This window comes from Piliocolobus tephrosceles, chromosome 21, assembly GCF_002776525.5.
Source record: "Piliocolobus tephrosceles isolate RC106 chromosome 21, ASM277652v3, whole genome shotgun sequence".
Classification (NCBI taxonomy): Eukaryota; Metazoa; Chordata; class Mammalia; order Primates; family Cercopithecidae; genus Piliocolobus; species Piliocolobus tephrosceles.
This window is the reverse complement of record NC_045454.1, coordinates 19987225-20004994: the sequence shown is the minus strand read 5'-3', so window position 1 is coordinate 20004994 and position 17770 is coordinate 19987225. Positions and strand designations below refer to the sequence as shown.

The 17770-nt window shown below is 38.6% G+C and overlaps 1 protein-coding gene across 3 annotated transcripts in view; it reads right to left on the bottom strand.

Moving 5' to 3' along the window:
* Positions 1-1219: 1219 nt before the first annotated feature.
* ZNF571 (zinc finger protein 571) overlaps positions 1220-17770 on the bottom strand; it is a 29397-nt gene continuing 12846 nt past the window's right edge. For all 3 annotated transcript variants that reach the window (XM_023229209.2, XM_023229208.1, XM_023229210.2), the window contains exon 4: positions 1220-3253. In XM_023229209.2, coding sequence (XP_023084977.1) covers positions 1560-3253 — 1694 coding nt within the window. In that variant the 3' untranslated portion in view covers positions 1220-1559. The remainder of the gene's footprint in view (positions 3254-17770) is intronic.

Sequence of the window (17770 nt, the reverse complement as noted above, 5' to 3'; positions counted from 1 at the left end):
CAGATGCTTGGAATCACAGAAGAACTGTAGGCATTGATTGCTGCTCCAATATATTATTCTCACTCACCTTCACTCACTGAACACCATTAACTTCTTCTGACGGTCATTAATTTCTGACCATCAGTCCTCATTCAACAACATTCTAATTAATAAGTTTAGATTATTTAAAGCTGTTTTTATCTGTCATTTGTATCCATTATATACTAATATATTACATTGATTGTCACTATAGTATCTGTTCCTTAAAGCATAGAAGGAAAGCATAATTCACACATTAATAGTTTTCAAAATCACTGCATGCACAAACATATCTGGTAATTAACTGTTAACTGGCTTTTGAGTGTTTTACATTATTCAGAAATCCCTGATAGAAGTCATTTAGGTGGTTTAAGTTGAATTCAAATTGAAATTGGTTAGGATTTTTTAATGAACTGAAAACATACTATTTTTCCTATGTAAAATAATGGGGCCAAATAAAAATAATACAAATAAAAAATAAAATAATGGCTCACACTTGTAATCCCAACACTTCAGGAGGCTGAGGTAGGTAGACTGCTTGAACCTAGGAGTTTAAGACCAGATGAGGCAACATAGTGAGACCCCATCTCTAAAAAAATTTTTTTTTTAACTGAGCCAGGCATGGTGATAAACAGCTATAGTGACAGCTACTTGGCAGGTTGAGGTTGGAGGATTGCTTGAGCCTAGGAGGTCAAGGCTGCAGTGAGCTGTGATTGTGCCACTGTACTCCAGCCCAAACAAGGACAGCAAGACCCTGTCTCAAAAAAAAAAAAAAAAAAAAAAAAAGCCAAAAAGCTACAAAAATGGAATGTGGGCTCTGAGATCTGGGTCTCTAAAAATTTACCATTCAGTATATCAGAAATGGGTTAGATTCAAATGAGGAAAAACTGTAGTCGGTAAATTTTGTTTATATTTCCATTTAAGGCAAATACATAAAAACAACAGCCCTAAAGCAATTTCTGCAAGTTTCTTTCTGGTATTATCTGATGCTGCAAAACTGATGTGCTCTGAAGTCCTTCATACTTTTACTACACTAGAAAGGTTTTGTTCTAAGATAAAGTATCTGTTGTTCTAAAAGGGATACATGATAAGAGAATGGTTGCATCTTTTTATTGTAATCATAAACTATTCCCACCATTTGAGTTCTCTAACAGTATGTAATGATAATAATTGCAATCATTTAAAAAATAAATATCAGATACTATCCAAAGGGAATTGTATGTATTTAATTATAATTTAGTCATTGTAATACAATTACACAAATAGAAAAAAACACACAAATAAATGTATCTGATTTCAGTTAGGATATGGTGAAATGGAGATGATGCTTAATAAAGGATATAATTCGGCATTATATTCTAGGGTTTATAGAGATGTTAATTATTTATAAGGGGTTTCTGAAATTATTCTGCATCCATGTTAATACAGGCCTTCTAAGAACGAGTAGATTCTGAGCAGAAGCAAAAGGATGTCCCACATTCAGTATAGATATGAAATAGATGATAAAGATTTTCTTATATTTAATCACATTCAAGGCTTTCTCAATTATGAAGCCTTATATGTTGAGTAAGTTGTGAAGGACGTCTAAACTCTTTACCACACTGGACACATGTATGGGGTTTCTCACCAGTGTGGATCCTTTGATGCAGAGTAAGTTCTGAGCCACGACTAAAGCCCTTCCCACATTCCTTACATTCATAGGGTTTCTCTCCAGTATGAGTTCTCAGATGTTCAGTAAGGTGTGAGCCACGAATAAAAGCCTTCCCACATTGTTTACATTCATAAGGTTTTTCACCTCTATGAATTCTCTGATGTTCACTAAGTTGTGAGCCATATATAAAGGCCTTATCACATTCCTTACATTTGTAGGGCTTTTCACCTGTATGAATTCTTTGATGATATGTAAGTTGTGTAGCACGAACAAAAGTCTTCCCACATTCCTTACATTCATAATGTTTCTCACCATGAATTTTCTCATGTTGAGTAAGATAGGCAACACGAATAAAGGCCTTTCCACATTCCTTACATTCAAAGGGCTTCTCACCTGTATGAATTCTCTGATGTTCACTAAGTTGTTTGCCACAAATAAAGGCCTTTCCACATTCCTTACATTTGTAGGGCTTCTCTCCGGTATGAATTCTTTGATGTTGAGTAAGATTCGAATTAGAAATAAAGGCTTTCCCACATTCTTTGCATTTATAGGGTCTCTCACCTGAATGAACTCTCAGGTGGTAAGTAAGTTGTGAGCCACGAAAAAAGGCTTTCCCACATTCTTTACATTCATAGGGTTTCTCACCTGTATGAATTCTCTGATGTTCATTCAGTTGGGAGGCACATAAAAAGGCTTTCCCACATTCTTTACATATGTAAGGCTTTTCACCAGTATGAACTCTCTGATGATATGTAAGGTGTGAACCAAGAATAAAGGCCTTTCCACATTCCTTACACTCATAAGGTTTCTCCCCACTATGAATTCTCTGATGGTAAGTAAGCTGAGAGCCAAGAATAAAGGCCTTCCCACAATCCTTACATTCATAGGGTTTCTCACCACTATGAATTCTCTGATGAAGAGTGTATTGTGAACAATAACTAAAGGCTTTTCCACATTTCTTACATTCATATGGTTTCTCCCCTGTATGAACTCTCTGATGTTCAGTGAGCTGTGAACCACGAATAAAAGCTTTCCCACATGCGTTACACTGATAAGGTTTTTCATTAGTATGAATTTTCTGATGTTGAATGAGATCAGAACTGCGACCAAAGGCCTTTCCACATTCCATACACTCATAAGGTTTCTCACCAGTCTGAATTCTCTGATGTTGCATATAGTTTGGCTTTTTGCTAAAGGTGTTCCTGTGTTTCTTAACTTCAGAGCATTTTTCTATATTATGATTTTTCTTATGTTGAATAAGGCATGACAGGTAGCTGAAACCTTGTCTACATTCCTTACATTTGTACAATTTTTCCTTGGTGGGAATTATCCGATGAAAAGTAGAAGAGGTTAAATGGCTTTCAGTGGCCCTTTCTTCACAGGTAATTTTGACACACATGTAAAGCCCTTCCTGACTTGCTTCTTGACCCTCTAAGTTGCCTTTGCACTCCATATTGTCTCCAAGACCATTGTATTGAAGGTGATGGTTGATAAGTTTCCCCATATTCTCCCACTGGAGTGATTCCATTTCATAAATTTCCTTTTCTGGAGATAACTCTTTGGTTGCACGACTGGATTCGAAGTCTGTAGAATAATAAGAAAACAAATTCCTGCTTTTGTTTACAAGGAGAAGTAAAAATTCTATGGTAAAAATGACAGATGAGGTGCAGCACACCAACATGGCACAAGTATACATATGTAACAAACCTGCACGTTACGCACATGTACCCTAGAACTTAAAGTATAATAAAAAAAAATGATAGATGAAAATAATTCTCATAAGAATAGAATGGCTTAAACAGTATAGAAATATTTTGTGCCATTTGCTCTTTAAAGGCACAAGGAGAGAATAAAAAGGAGAGCTTATAGGAAAGAAGGTAATTAGAAAAATAGGTTAAGTCAGTGGTTCTCAAACTTTGGAATGGCTTAGAAACACCCAGGAGGCTTATAAAATAGTAATAAAAACACCCTCTTGAAAACAGATGTCTAGCTGGATATACAATCTATCAACAAATCCTATCAGCTCTCCTGTCAAAATTAAGAATCTGACCACCTCCACTACCACCATCCTAGGCCAAGTCACCCATCTCTCATTGTCATAACCTCTTAGCTGGTTTCTCTGCTTTCATCCTTGCTTCTATGATCTATTCTTCATACAGCAGCCAGAGGAATTCTTTCAAAATGTGGTTTATATCATGATTCCCCTGCTAAAAATCTTCCCCATTAATAGTGTGCCATCTCAGGATAAAATCCAAAGTCCTTAATATGGCTCACAAGACCCTACACGAACTTGCCCGTGGCCACCATTCTTATGTCATCTCCCCACCTTGGCCACTTTTCTGATATCATCACCTACCACTCCGCTAATTATTCATTTGGCTCTGGTCATAATGGCCTCCTTGGTGTTAAAAAGTGTCAAGCATATGCTTCTCCGTTTACAGTTTTGTTTTTAGAATGCCCTTCCTCTAGATATATGCATGGCTTGCTCCCTCATTTCAGTTTTCTGCTCAGTTGTCACATTATCAAAATATCCAACACACAATTGTACCTATATTGCATTTTTCACTAATGGATGTACCATTTCTAAAGTTTGACTACTGTCTGTCTGTCCCATGCTTAATCAAAGCAGGGACTTCATTTCATATACTGCTTTATCTCGAGTGCCTAACATCATTACTTACACATTGTTGCCATTCAATATTTGTCAACAATTTTTAAAATGTAAATGTTCCTTTATTCATAAATCTCCTTAGATGCTTCTCATACAACACAAAGTTTGAGAATAGAGCTAATAATTTTTCCGTGGTTTACCCTTGTACTTGGAACAAAATCCAAATTACTATTCATGGCCTACAAGCCCCTTTTATGATCCAATTCTTTCTTAAATTTCACCAGCTTCTTCAAAATTACCTTTTAAGCCTCATTTTGAGCCACTGCTATCTTCAGGAACAGTGTTCTAATCTTATTGGCCTGATTTAAGCTCCAAGAACATGTCAAATTCTTTCCCATTTTAGATTTTCCATGTGCTGTTCCATCTGCCAAGAATGCTGTCAAAGTGGCCACATCCTTTGTGTGTGAAATGTCCTAGCTTAAATGTCAGCTGCTGAGAAAGACTGCCCTGGATCACTTTAATTAGGTCCATGCCATATATTTTCTATACCTGTAATTTATTCCTAATTCTTGTTTGAATTTTTGCAATTCTAAAATTTCATTTATTTATCTGTTGATCTTTCTAATCCTCAAACTCTACATGTGTAGGGGGAAAATGAATGTTTTATTATATAGCTAGTCCCCAGAACACAGTATACATACAATGTTTTATTTCTTTAATATAGTTTTTCACATCTTTCTTTCCACGTCTTACTTGGAAAGAAAAATGTTCTTATATTTCCCAAATGTTCTTATATTTCCCGAAGAAGTACCTCAAAATGTCCTGTAAATAGTGAAAAGTTTACACAATAAAGGTGTTATATCATTCTGAACAAAGAAGTTGGGAAACAGGTGTACTTTTCAAATGCAGAGAAACCTATCTGATGTAACTGGATCAGCAGGCACAGGGTCTCTGACCACTGTATATAGGTTGTAGAATAACAGAGACTGGTAATGGGAAGAAAAATAAATACACATCAGTAAGTTCAAATTTAAACAGTTTTAGAAATAAGCCTCTGAAACTTGAGAAAACACACTTTTGCTGAAAAGCAAAAAGAAACTGTAGAAACAAAAGCAACTACCCCCCGCCCACCTGCCATATGCACAGCACAGCTCAGTTTAATACCAATTCATGTCAGCAACATATCATGGAAAAAGACAGACCCTGCTTTTATTTCGTTTCTTTCATAGAAGAACAATATGGTTTATAAAACACTTTGAAAGAAATCAATGGGCTTATGGTGATTAAGGGAACACTATAAGGAATCAAATAAATTCAGCTGGGACCCAAAACAGCTACCTATGTGCTAGTGCCCTACTAAAAATGGGAAGAAATATAAATCTAATATGATTCTGGGGTAGGAAGCACTATGAGAACACAGGAAGGTGCTACGCAGAAATCTAGAGGAATAAAGAAAAAGTTAGGATTAGAATATGAAAGTCTCAGAACTGTACCCAGAATGAGGAGTACATATAAAAATGTGTTCAATTAACATTTAGCAGTCTTTTTCATTGTCATTAATGAAAAACTATATGGTGAAAAAAGGGAAAACTGCAAAAGGGGTGGTGAGTGAAGACAACAAAATGGAGTCTGAAAAGGAGTTATCATTTTAGGAGGTTTCTTTTATTCTAGCCCCCATCAAGTCCTACTGAATGTGTATCTCCTAAGTAGCTCTTGAATCTGTTACCTTATCACCAGCACCACTGCTGACACTCAGGAAGCCCAAAGCATCTTTATTTTTTTTTTATTTTTATTTTTTTGAGACAGAGTCTCGCTCTATCATTCAGGCTGGAGTGCAGTGGCGCCATCTCAGCTCGCTGCAACCTCTGCCTCCAGATTCAAGCAATTCTGCCTCAGCCTCCTGAGTAGCTGGGATTACAGGTGTGCACCACCATGCCTGGCTCATTTTTGTATTTTTAGTAGAGATGGGCCTTCACTATGTTGGCCAGGCTGGTCTCAAATTCCTGGTCTCAAGTGATCCACCTGCCTCGGCCTCCCAAAGTGCTGGAATTACAGGTATGAGCCACTGCGCCTGGCCCCAAAGCATCCTGAACCACAACAAAAACCTACTCAGTAATGTTACAAGACCCTTTGTTCTAATCTCCATCTGGCAGACAGAATGGAATAGTAAATATGAAAATCACATTATGTCACCATCTTAAGATTCTTCAACAGCCTGCAAAAATTTGGGGGATAAAATCTGAACTCTTCTGCAGTATTTTTCAAATTTCTTTTGACTGCAACCTCATAGTAAGAAATACATATTATGACTGAGTACACACATAAACATAAAACAAGGATATCATAAAATTCTCTTTGCTATATGTATTATATATTCATATTTTGTTATTTTATCTCCTGTTTTATTAAAAACAACAAGTGCTGCTTATAACCTTCTAGGTCATATTCACAACCTCTACCAGTTTCTGCCTGGCCTGGCTCCAGTCAGCCTCTCCAACTCCCTTGTGGCACCTCTGCCTCACTAGACTCCAGCTGTGAAGGCCTTCTCTCAATACCTCATATACACCAAGCTCCATCCTCCTATGGTCTTCAGTACACTGTTACTTCTGCTAGGAATGCTCTTCCCTCTTCTCTCCACCCTCAGTCTCCTTACCTGTTTTTCATTCTTTCAGGGCTCACCTGAAACTTCATGTACCATTGCACTTCCTGAGAAGCTGTCCCCAATCCCAGGCTCCTAGCAATGCTGTTCCAGTAATCTCTCTTCCGTTAAGACAGCCACTCCACCCACTGCAGTTTACAAGCAAAGCCTCCATAGCTCTGGGTGCTGGTAAGACCTCCACATCCTGCTATTAAGGCTGGCTTCTCCATGGAGATCTCAATTTCCATAAGCTCTTAGTGTCAAAGCCCTACTATCCTTAACTTATAAAAGGAATAACCATCCACCTTCCCCTAAAAGACCACTAGAGGCCAATCCTGTAATGCCTGATATCTCTGACTTATCTCAATACTCTTAGAAGCCTTGGTTTCCTGGGTCCTTGGTCATCCATGTCCTACTTCACTTATCCCATCCATGTCCTACTTCACTCCAAACTATGCCTTTTGGAATTCATCGTGTACTTTCTACAAAATCCTCTACAACCTCTGCCCCCACTTCGATTATTTTCTTCACCTTCTTGATCCTATTGAAACTTTGAGCACGCTACTTGGCCGGAAACAATGTTTTCCTTCATGTTTTTCCCTCTGCCTTGCTTCACCTAACCTCTCCCAAGATAGACATAATTATAGCAAGTCAACACCAACTCACCAAGGAATCAGACATACAAAAAAAATACTCAATGTTAATTTTTCTTTCTTTTTTTTTTTTTTTTTTTGAGATGGAGTCTCACTCTGTGCCCCAGGCTGGAGTGCAGTCGCCCAATCTCGGCTCACTGCAAGCTCCGCCTCCCAGGTTCACGCCATTCTCCTGCCTCAGCCTCCTGAGTAGCTGGACTACAGACGCCCGCCACCGCGCCCGGCTAGTTTTTTGTATTTTTAGTAGAGACGGGGTTTCACCGTGTTAGCCAGGATAGTCTCGATCTCCTGACCTCGTGATCCACCCGTCTCGGCCTCCCAAAGTGCTGGAATTACAGGCATGAGCCACCGCACCCGGCCGATGTTAATTTTTCTACAAATATTCCTAATCATGACATTTACCGTCATAGAACTAATTGTATTCTATGGTCTCCTTGAAGCAACTCTCATTCAAACTCTAATTGTTATTACCCAATGAGAAAGCCAAACAGAACGATTAAACACAGGACTTTCATTTCCTGTTTTATACACTGATTGGCTCTTTACCCCTACTCATATAATTAATCTATATCTAAAATACCATGGATTCATTAAATATTTTAATAACCTACTATTGAATTCAAATACTAGCAAACTCCTGAACAGTCTCCTATAAATAGAAGGCATTATAGCATTCATAGTAAAAAAAGAAAAAAACAAAAAAACCCACCCCTTTATATCCTCCATCTTTGATTACCAAAAGCATATGTAGAAACCCCGAATGCTGCACCCACAGTTCTTGCAGCCACATTACTAAAATTAATAGGCTGTGGTGTAATACAAATTACCCTAATTTTAAATCTACTAAAAGTATATAGCCTATTCATTTCTACTATCACTATGAGGAATAATTATAACAAATTCTATTTGTTCATACTAAACAGACTTAAAATCATTGTGTATTAATCTGTAGCTCATACAGCATTACCAATTATAGCGTTTCTCATCCAAATGCCATGAAGTTTTATAGGAGCCACAGCCCTAATAACTGCCCATGACCACACAACATCAAAATGATTTTGCCTTACAAATTCAAACTATGATTCTGGCACGGTGGCTCATGCCTGTAATCCCAGCACTTTGGGAGACTGAGGTGGGCGGATCACCTCAGGTCAGGGGTTTGAGACCAGCCTGGCCAACATGGTGAAACTCCGTCTCTGCTAAAAATACAAAAATTAGCTGGGGATGGTGGCAGGTGCCTGTAACTCCAGCTACTTGGGAGGCTGAGGCAAAAGAATCGCTTGAACTTGGAAAGTGGAGGTTGCAGAGAGCTGAGATCACACCACTGCACTCCAGCCTGGGTGAGAGAGCGAGACTTCATCTCAAAACAAACAAACAAAAACCAAATTCAAACTATGAACAAATCCATAGCCAAACCAGATACAAGGTTCCCCAACTTATGACACTTAGACTTATGATTTTTCAAATTTACCATGGTAAGAAAGCAATACACATTCATTATGCTTCTTGACTTACCAAGGGAGTTACATAGAATTACTTACAATATTTCTGACATTATCCAGAAGTAACCCCAACGTATATTGAGAAGCATCTGTACTATTAGCTTGCAGACTACAGACATTATTTCCTTTAACAGAAACGTGATAAGTACGGGCTAGCCTAACTGACCTAGCCTTTTGCAACAACTTTTTGGCTTCTAAGGCCAACAGATTACTTCTAACCTTTAAAAGTTCAGAAAGCCACATTGTTATATATGGAGGCCTGAGTTAGCAGTTGACAGCCTTACTAGCAACTATTAACCTGAATGGAGAATTATTTGAAATTGTATCATTATTTTTATGATCTAATTTGCCATTATCCAAATAGGACTGATGTACTAATTATGGCCATATAGTCCCTCTATCAATCACATCACAATGAGAAAAATTCACATATCACATTAATAACATCAAACCATTATTCACATGAGAAAATACTCTCATATTTATACATCTTCTACCTCTATTACTCCTGTCACTTAACTCCAAAATTATTCCAGGACCCATATATTGTAAATATAGTTTAAATAAAACATTCAGTTGTGAATCTTATATAGAAGCTTAAAACTCTTTATGGTAGTTCCCAAAGGTTTTACTTTGTGTGGTTTCAGATACTTATAGTTAACTGAGGTCCAAAATATTAAATGGAAAATACCAGAAATAAACAATTCATAAGTTTTAAACTGTGCCATTCTGAATAGCATGATGAAATCTGACACCATCCTACTCCATCTTGCTCAAGACATGAATCATCCCTTTGATGAGCATATTGTCTAATTTTGCCATTATCCAAAAAGGATCTGCCTATTAGTCACCACCCAGTAGCTATCTCCTTTATCAGATTCAAAAAACACATTATATGTATGGCTCAGTACTAGCTCTGGTTTCAGGCATCCACTGGGGGAGCCTTGGAATGTATACCCTGCAGATAAGGGCGAACTGATGATTTTGCTAAGAAAGTATGCAAGAACTGCTAACTCATGCCTCCATATATAATAATATGGCTTTCTGAACTTTTAAAAGTTAGAAGTAATCTATTGACCTTAGGAGCCAAAAAATTGGTGCAACTTTGAATAAAGTAAATTTCTTCTCTTCTTCTACCATAATTTTACTTACCAACTTATTTTTACCAATTACTATAACTATTTTTAAAAAAATACTCATTTGCCACCAGCCTATTTCCAACCCCAATATTTACTCATTCAGGGCAAGCAATAATTATTTCAAACTGATATTGAATGACTATTCAAACTTTAAAACTGACACTCAGCTTCAAGTCAGACTAATATTTGTACCAGTAGCTTCTTTCATCACGATTAATTATAGAATCTTCAATGTGATATATACTTTCAGACCAAAATATTAATCAATTACTTAAGTCCATACTTATATTCCTCACAACCATACTAATATTGGCTAATGCTACCAACTTCTTCCAACTCTTTTTTTTTCTTCCAACTCTTTATTGGATGAAAAACAATGGAAATTATATCATTTTTACTTACTAGATGATGATATGGCCTAACAGACACAAATAGAGCAGCCTCCAGGCAATTTTATATACAAGTATTGGAGATATTGGATTCCTATTATCAGCATCATGATTGTTACACTCAAACACATGAGAATTCCAAAAAATTTCCATACTCAACCCCAACCCTGACACTCTCTCATTAATTAGGCTTCTCCTGGCAGCAGCAACTGGTAAATCTGCCCAATTTGGTTTTCACCCATAACTACCATCAGTGACAGAGGGCTCAACATCAGTTTTAGCCTTACTTCATTCCAGCACAATAGTTGTAACAAGAATTTTCTTATTAATACACTTTTATCTACTAATAGAAAATAAAACACAGTGGGGTGCAGTGGTTCACAGCTGTAATGCTAGGACTTTGGGAGGCTGAGTCAGGAGGATCGCTTGGACCCAGGAGTTCAAGACCAGCCTGGGCAACACAGTAGACACAGATCTTGTGTCTACAGAAATAAATAAATAAAATAAAACAAAATAAAATAAAATCAGCCATGCGTGGTGGTGCACACCTGTAGTCCCAGCTACTCAGGATGCTAAAGTAAGAGGATCACTTGAGTCCAAGAGCGTGAGGCTGCAGTGAGCTGTGATTTTGCCACTGCACTCCAGTCTGGGCAACAGAATGAGATCCTGTTTCAAAAAAAGAAAATAACAAAACTGTTTAGGTGGTATTACCACTTCATTCACAGCAATCTGTGCCGTAACACAAAATAACATTTAAAAAAATCATTTGCCTTTTCTACCTCAAACTTAGGTCTCCTAATTGTCACTAGTGGCATTAATCAACCACATTTAGCATTTCTTCACATCTGTACGCATGTATTCCTGAAACATACTTTTTCTATGCTCTGGATCCATTATTCATACCCTGAATGATGAAAAATATTCTAGAAAACTAGGAGGCCTATTTAAAACTATACTCTTTCCCATGTCTTTACTCATTTTCAGAAGCCTACACTTAATAGGTATGCCCTTCCTTAAAGGCTTCTGCTCCAAAGATTTAACATTAAAACCGCAAACACAGTATGCCAACACCTGAGCCCTTTAAATCATGCTTATTGTCACCTCCCTAAGAGCTGTCTATAGTACTCAAATTATTTTCTTTACAATCCTGGGACAACTCTGCTTTTCAACTTTAACTCAAATCAACAAAAACAATCCCCCTCCTAGCTAGTTCAATTAAATGTCTTGCAATCTGTATTATTTTCACTAATTTTTTTTTTTTTTTTTTTTTTTTTTTTTGAGACAGTCTTGCTCTGTCACCCTGGCTGGAGTGCAGTGGTGCAATCTCAGCTCACTGCCAACTCCGCCTCCTGGGTTCACACCATTCTCCTGCCTCAGCCTCCTGAGTAGCTGGGACTACAGGCACCCCCCACCATGCCCGGCTAATTTTTTGTATTTTTTTTAGTAGAGACAGGGTTTCACCGTGTTAGCCAGTATGGTCTCGATCTCCTGACCTTGTGATCCACCCACCTCGGCCTCCCAAAGTGCTGGGATTACAGGAGTGAGCCACCATGCCCGGCCCACTGAATTTTTTTTATCTCCAAAAATATTATTCCCATAACTATTCCTCAAATGACTATGCCATTCTACCTAAAACTCTTAGCTCATGTTTTAACTACCTTAAGTTTCATTATAACATTAGAACTCAACTAATAACATAAAATTTTAAATTTGAATCCTCATATATATACAAATTTTCCAACCTTCTAGGTTCCTTCCCAACAGTTGATGGTTTATGACCACACCTAAACCTTTCAACAAATCAAAACATAGCACCAGTTTTACTAGATTTGACTAGAAAGAGTGACTCTAAAAATCATTTCTCACTTCCAAATGATAGTTTCAATAACCATCTTCTAATTAAAGCATTTTCTTCTCCTTCCTTATCTCACTTTTATTGGCTACACTCCTACCTATCTAATTTCCCAGAGTAATCTCAGTAACAATAAAGATACCAACAAATAAAGAACAACTGGCCACAACCATGAATCAGCCTTCGTAACTATATAATGCTGTTATACCTATAGAAACTTCCTGAAGAAGTCCAAACTCTTCACCCTCAAAAATTACCCAATCCTTTAAATTTTCAAAATCAAAAATCACCTCCACTTCATCATAACCCATTATTCACATAATTATAAATAACTCTATTAACAAACCTAACAATATAACACCTCAAATAACAAAACTAGAACCTCAAGTCTCGGGGTTCTAAAGCTGAAATTCCACTTAAACTGTAACCTGACTCTTGAGAAAAATTACTGTTAAATGCTATGTCAGTACTGAGAAAATAAACATAAAATCTAACTACTCTATGGATGCATTATGTGCTTTTCCTAATAATGTACTAGTACTATTATGCTTGATTGTACATTGTATATGCATGTGTAATCACACATTAAGATCCACTCCCCATGCATATAAGCATATACATGAAATTACAAACAGTGCTTAACACATTGAATGGCATACCCACATATGTCAGATTTACCAATACAAATACTGTTCAATACATTAAATCATTTATTTTACATAGGACATGAAATTATTGATTATTCACAGTACACTCAGTCAAATCAGTCCTTGACAACAAGCTTATTACCGCCAACAGGATTTCTTTAGTACTAAGCTTCAAGAAACCAGCAACTTGCTTGAGACGTGTCCCACTTCTCGTTCTGGGCCCATGAAACTTGGATGAAACTATGCCTGCCATCTGGTTCTTACTTCACAGTCACGGACTTAAGATTGCCCATTCATTCCTCTTTAATAAGACATCTCGATGGACTAATGGCTAACCAGTCCATGATCACACATCACTGTGGTGGTGTCACACACTTGGTATTTTTTAATTTAGGGAATGTTATGATCCAACATGGCTGTCCTAGACTTGATACAATAAAGCAAACTGTAGCTGAGCTGAAACTGAATAGTCTTTCTCTACAGTAAAACCGTAAAGTTTAATTACTCCACGTTCAGTGGACATAGTAAAAAACATGACACAAACATGTATACACAATTTCAGGTCAATTAACTCCACAATCTCAAGCTATTGTACTACTTGTGGATATAAGGCTTTTATTCTTGCCAAACCGCAAAACAGGAAATCTTGTATCTATTAACTACAGGTAAGGCATACATACACACACACACACACATACACATACACACACACACACACACACACACACAAGTTCATCTAGAACTAAGTTTTAGCCCAACTCCTACAGAATTTATCAAAATCCAAAAAGCAAATAAGAAATTAGGCTTTCTGGGTTAAAAGTTTGTTTTTTTACTAAATTTACTAAAAAATCCACCAATACTGACACAGCACTTAAACTTAGCCATTTTTTCTTGAGAGGGAATTTTCTACATATAAGCTAATGTAGCTTAATTCACAACGCAAGGCACTGACAATGCCTAAATGAGTTCATATAACTCTATAAACAAATAGGTTTAGTCCTGACCTCTTTATTCATTTTTAGTAACCCTTGCAACTATCTGCATTCTAGTGAGAATGTCCTCTAGATCAACAAAAACCAAAAAGAGCAGGCTTCAAGCATCCTAATTAGCAGCTCATAAAACCTTATTCTACCAATACAGTCACAGAAAACAGCAATGATAAAAATTAAGCAGTTAACCAAAGGTTGACTAAGTTATACTAATTTTCCTTAGGGTTGGTAAAATTTCATGCTTGCAGTCATGACTAACCCAAATTAATAAAACTCAGCATAAAACATGTTTAAGATTATAAACAAAGTTATACCTTAACTAGGTCATAAAAAGCTACAGCTAATATAAAAATAAACAATGAAAGTGATTTAATATATTCTGAATACATGATAGTTAAGACCCAAACTGAGAAGAAATATCCTCCTATGCATAGCCATAAACTTAATTAAATTAACAGAGTTATTCACCAGAGTACTACCAGCAACAGCTTAAAACACAAAGGACTTGGCAGTGCTTATATCCCTTTTTTGTAATCAATAAACCCCAATAAACCTCACTATCTCTTGCTAATTCAGCCTATACACCGTCATCTTCTGCAAAACCTTAAAAGGTATTAAACACAAGTATTTACATGAAAACATTAGGTCATGGTGCAGCTTAAAGACAGAAAGAAATGGGCTATATTTTCTAATTAAAGAACATTCCACCCACAACAAACTTTATGAAATTTAAGGCAAAAGGAAAATTTCATAGTAAATTAAGACCAGAGAGCTTAACTGAATAGGGCCATGAAGTACGCACACACCCATCCATCACCCTCCTCAAATATTTCAATATATCCAAATTTATAATTAATATAAATTTATATATGAGGAGATGAGTCATAACAAAGTAAACATACTATATGCTTTAATAAACCAAAGTGTTTATTAAACTCAGCCTACATCTGGAAGATTTCATATTGATTTCACCACTTTGAACCAGACCTAGCCCCAAATCAACAGAAGCTAACAATTATATTTATTTAGACCAAAACATTTACTCACAACATAAGGTATAGGAGAAAGGAATTTCTTCAGGTGCTACAGAAAAAGTACCATATTGCAAAGATGAAAGAATAATTTTAAGGACAAAAAAAGCAAAACTAATCCTTTATACCTTTTATGTAATGAACGAACAATTTTACCAAGAGAACTTTAGCTAAAAACCCAAAACTAGACAAGCTACCCACAGGCTGACTCATATATGTAGCAAAATAGGGAGATCCATGAGTAGAGGTGAAAATCTGGTGATAGCTGGCTATTCAGAACAGAATTTCAGTTCAACTTTAAATTTACTCAAATTTTAATCTTAATGTAAATTTAAATGTAACTCTAGAGGAGGCATTCAGGATGGCTGACTACAAGCAGCTAGTATGCACCACTCTCAGGGAGAGGAAACAAAGTTGCAAGTAAATACTGTATCTTTAAGTGGATCATCTAAGACACGGATCCCCCAACCCCGGGCCACAGACCCATATTGTTTGGCAGCCTGTGAGGAACCGAGCAGCATGGCAGGAGGTGAGCAGTGGGTAAGCATCACCACCTGAGCTCAGATCAGCGGCAGCTTGAGATTCTCACAGGAGCTCGAACCCTGTAGTAAACTGTGCATAGGACGGATCTAGGTTGCGGGCTCCTTATGAGAATCTAATGCCTGATGATTTGAGGTGGAACAGTTTCATCCCCAAACCTGTCTGCCCTTCCCCTCTCGCCCCGCTCCACCCGGCCGGAAGGAAATACTGTGTTCCGTGAAACCGGTCCCTGGTGCCAAAAAGGTTGGGGTAGCGCTGGTCTAAAGGACCACGTCAGGATTTACCACGGACGCCAACTGACTCCCAGAGAACAGAGAGGAGAGAAGCCAGGCAGTCACCTTCCTGGGACTGGCATGGAGTGGGTGAAGCTCCCTAACATGGTTAAACGGTGAGAGTGAGTGTCCCTGGGGGAACCACACTTCCTACATGGCCCTTTGCAATCCTGGGCACAGGAGGACCTGCCAATCCCACCCCTGGGCCACTAGACCAACACAGAAAGCTGCCTAGAGTTTTTGCAGAGGCACTGCTCAAGCCCATGTGGAGCACCACAAGCCCCGGATCCCTGGGCAGCTCGGTGCCAGCTGCCATAACCCCAGCGGAAGCTGCAGTCACAGTGCTGAAGGGCGGTCAGACTGCCCAGCCCCTCCTCGCCAGGCAAGGCTCGGCTCCACCCTGCTCCCGCCTGAGCTCTGCAGCATAGCGACCCTCTCCACAAGAACTCTGCAGGCAGGCTTTGCATTTCCCCAGGAACCTCCCAGATAGCAGACCATGCAACCCCTGCCCTACCTCCTCTGAGGCGGCTAAGGCTCACCAGCTCAGTCTTCCAGCGCAGCAACCGCACCTCTGCAGCAACCGCACCTCCGCCTAAACTCTGCGGTGGCCTGCGGTTCTGTGTTCCTCTGGGGCAAAATTCCCAGAGGTAACAGGTAACACCTCGCACCTCTGCATGCCCTCAACAGTGAAGTTCGGAGTTGTTCGGAAGGGAGGGAAATGCAAGCGCGCCACGTGCCCCGCAGCTGCCAGTCGCTATTGCAGGAGTCCTGCCCTCTTCAGTGAAAGGCCCGCAGCACAGCCGCCCTGCCCCCACCTGAACATTTCACCTGCAGCCCAGAGCCCTTCTGAAAATCCAAACCCCACATACCTTGATATTCCCTTGGGCTCCCACCACCTAAGCGTTCTGTAGGACCCTGCATGAGAGTTTGACCAGTGACCTGGAAACCAACCTGTCCCGCCTACCCGCATCAAAGCCAGCACCTGAACTCTGGGCTAGCACGACTGCAGTCCAGCCCCTTCAGGTCTCACAGGCTGTCCAGTGTGCCAGCTAGGGGCCTGGTAACTGGGGAACTACTTGCCCCATTCCAACTCTGCTGGCACCTGACCGTTTCCCCCAGGGCCTGAGGTCAGACGAACCCAACCAGCTGACACCAGCACAACACCCAATCACACAGGCCCTGTGGAGGAGGCCCCTTCTACAGGAAGCAGCAGTACTGTGACACCGGAAAACAGGTGAGCCTTAACCAATGGGGAAAGGATTCCCTATTCAATAAATGGTGCTAGGATAACTGGCTAGCCATGTGCAGAAGAACGAAACTGGACCCCTACCTTTCACCATATAAAATAACTCAAGATGGCCTGATCTAGTACATGCAGAAGCCTCTGCAGATCATACCATTTTCTCATTACATTTTGCAGGTGTTTCATCAATTTTAAGAGCTACTGATTTTAATTTTATTACAATTATAAATAAAGCCACCAGCCATATCTAATACCAGATACCACTATTAATTGCAGCTGTGCTTTTATTACTCTCTCTCCCAGTACTAGCAACCAGCATCACCATACTGCTGACAGACCATAATCTTAATACACTTTTTTTGATCTAGCTGGAGGAGGAGATCCACTTTTAGACCAATATTTATTCTGATTTTTTTGTCTATCCAAAAGTGTACATTCTTATTTTACCAGGTTTTGGAATAATATTGCTCACATATTGCTACCTATTATTCCGGAAAAAAAAAGAACCATTTGGTTACATAGAAATAATATGACCCATAATATCAATGTAGCTCATAAGCTTTATTGTATGAGACTACAATATATTTACAGCAGG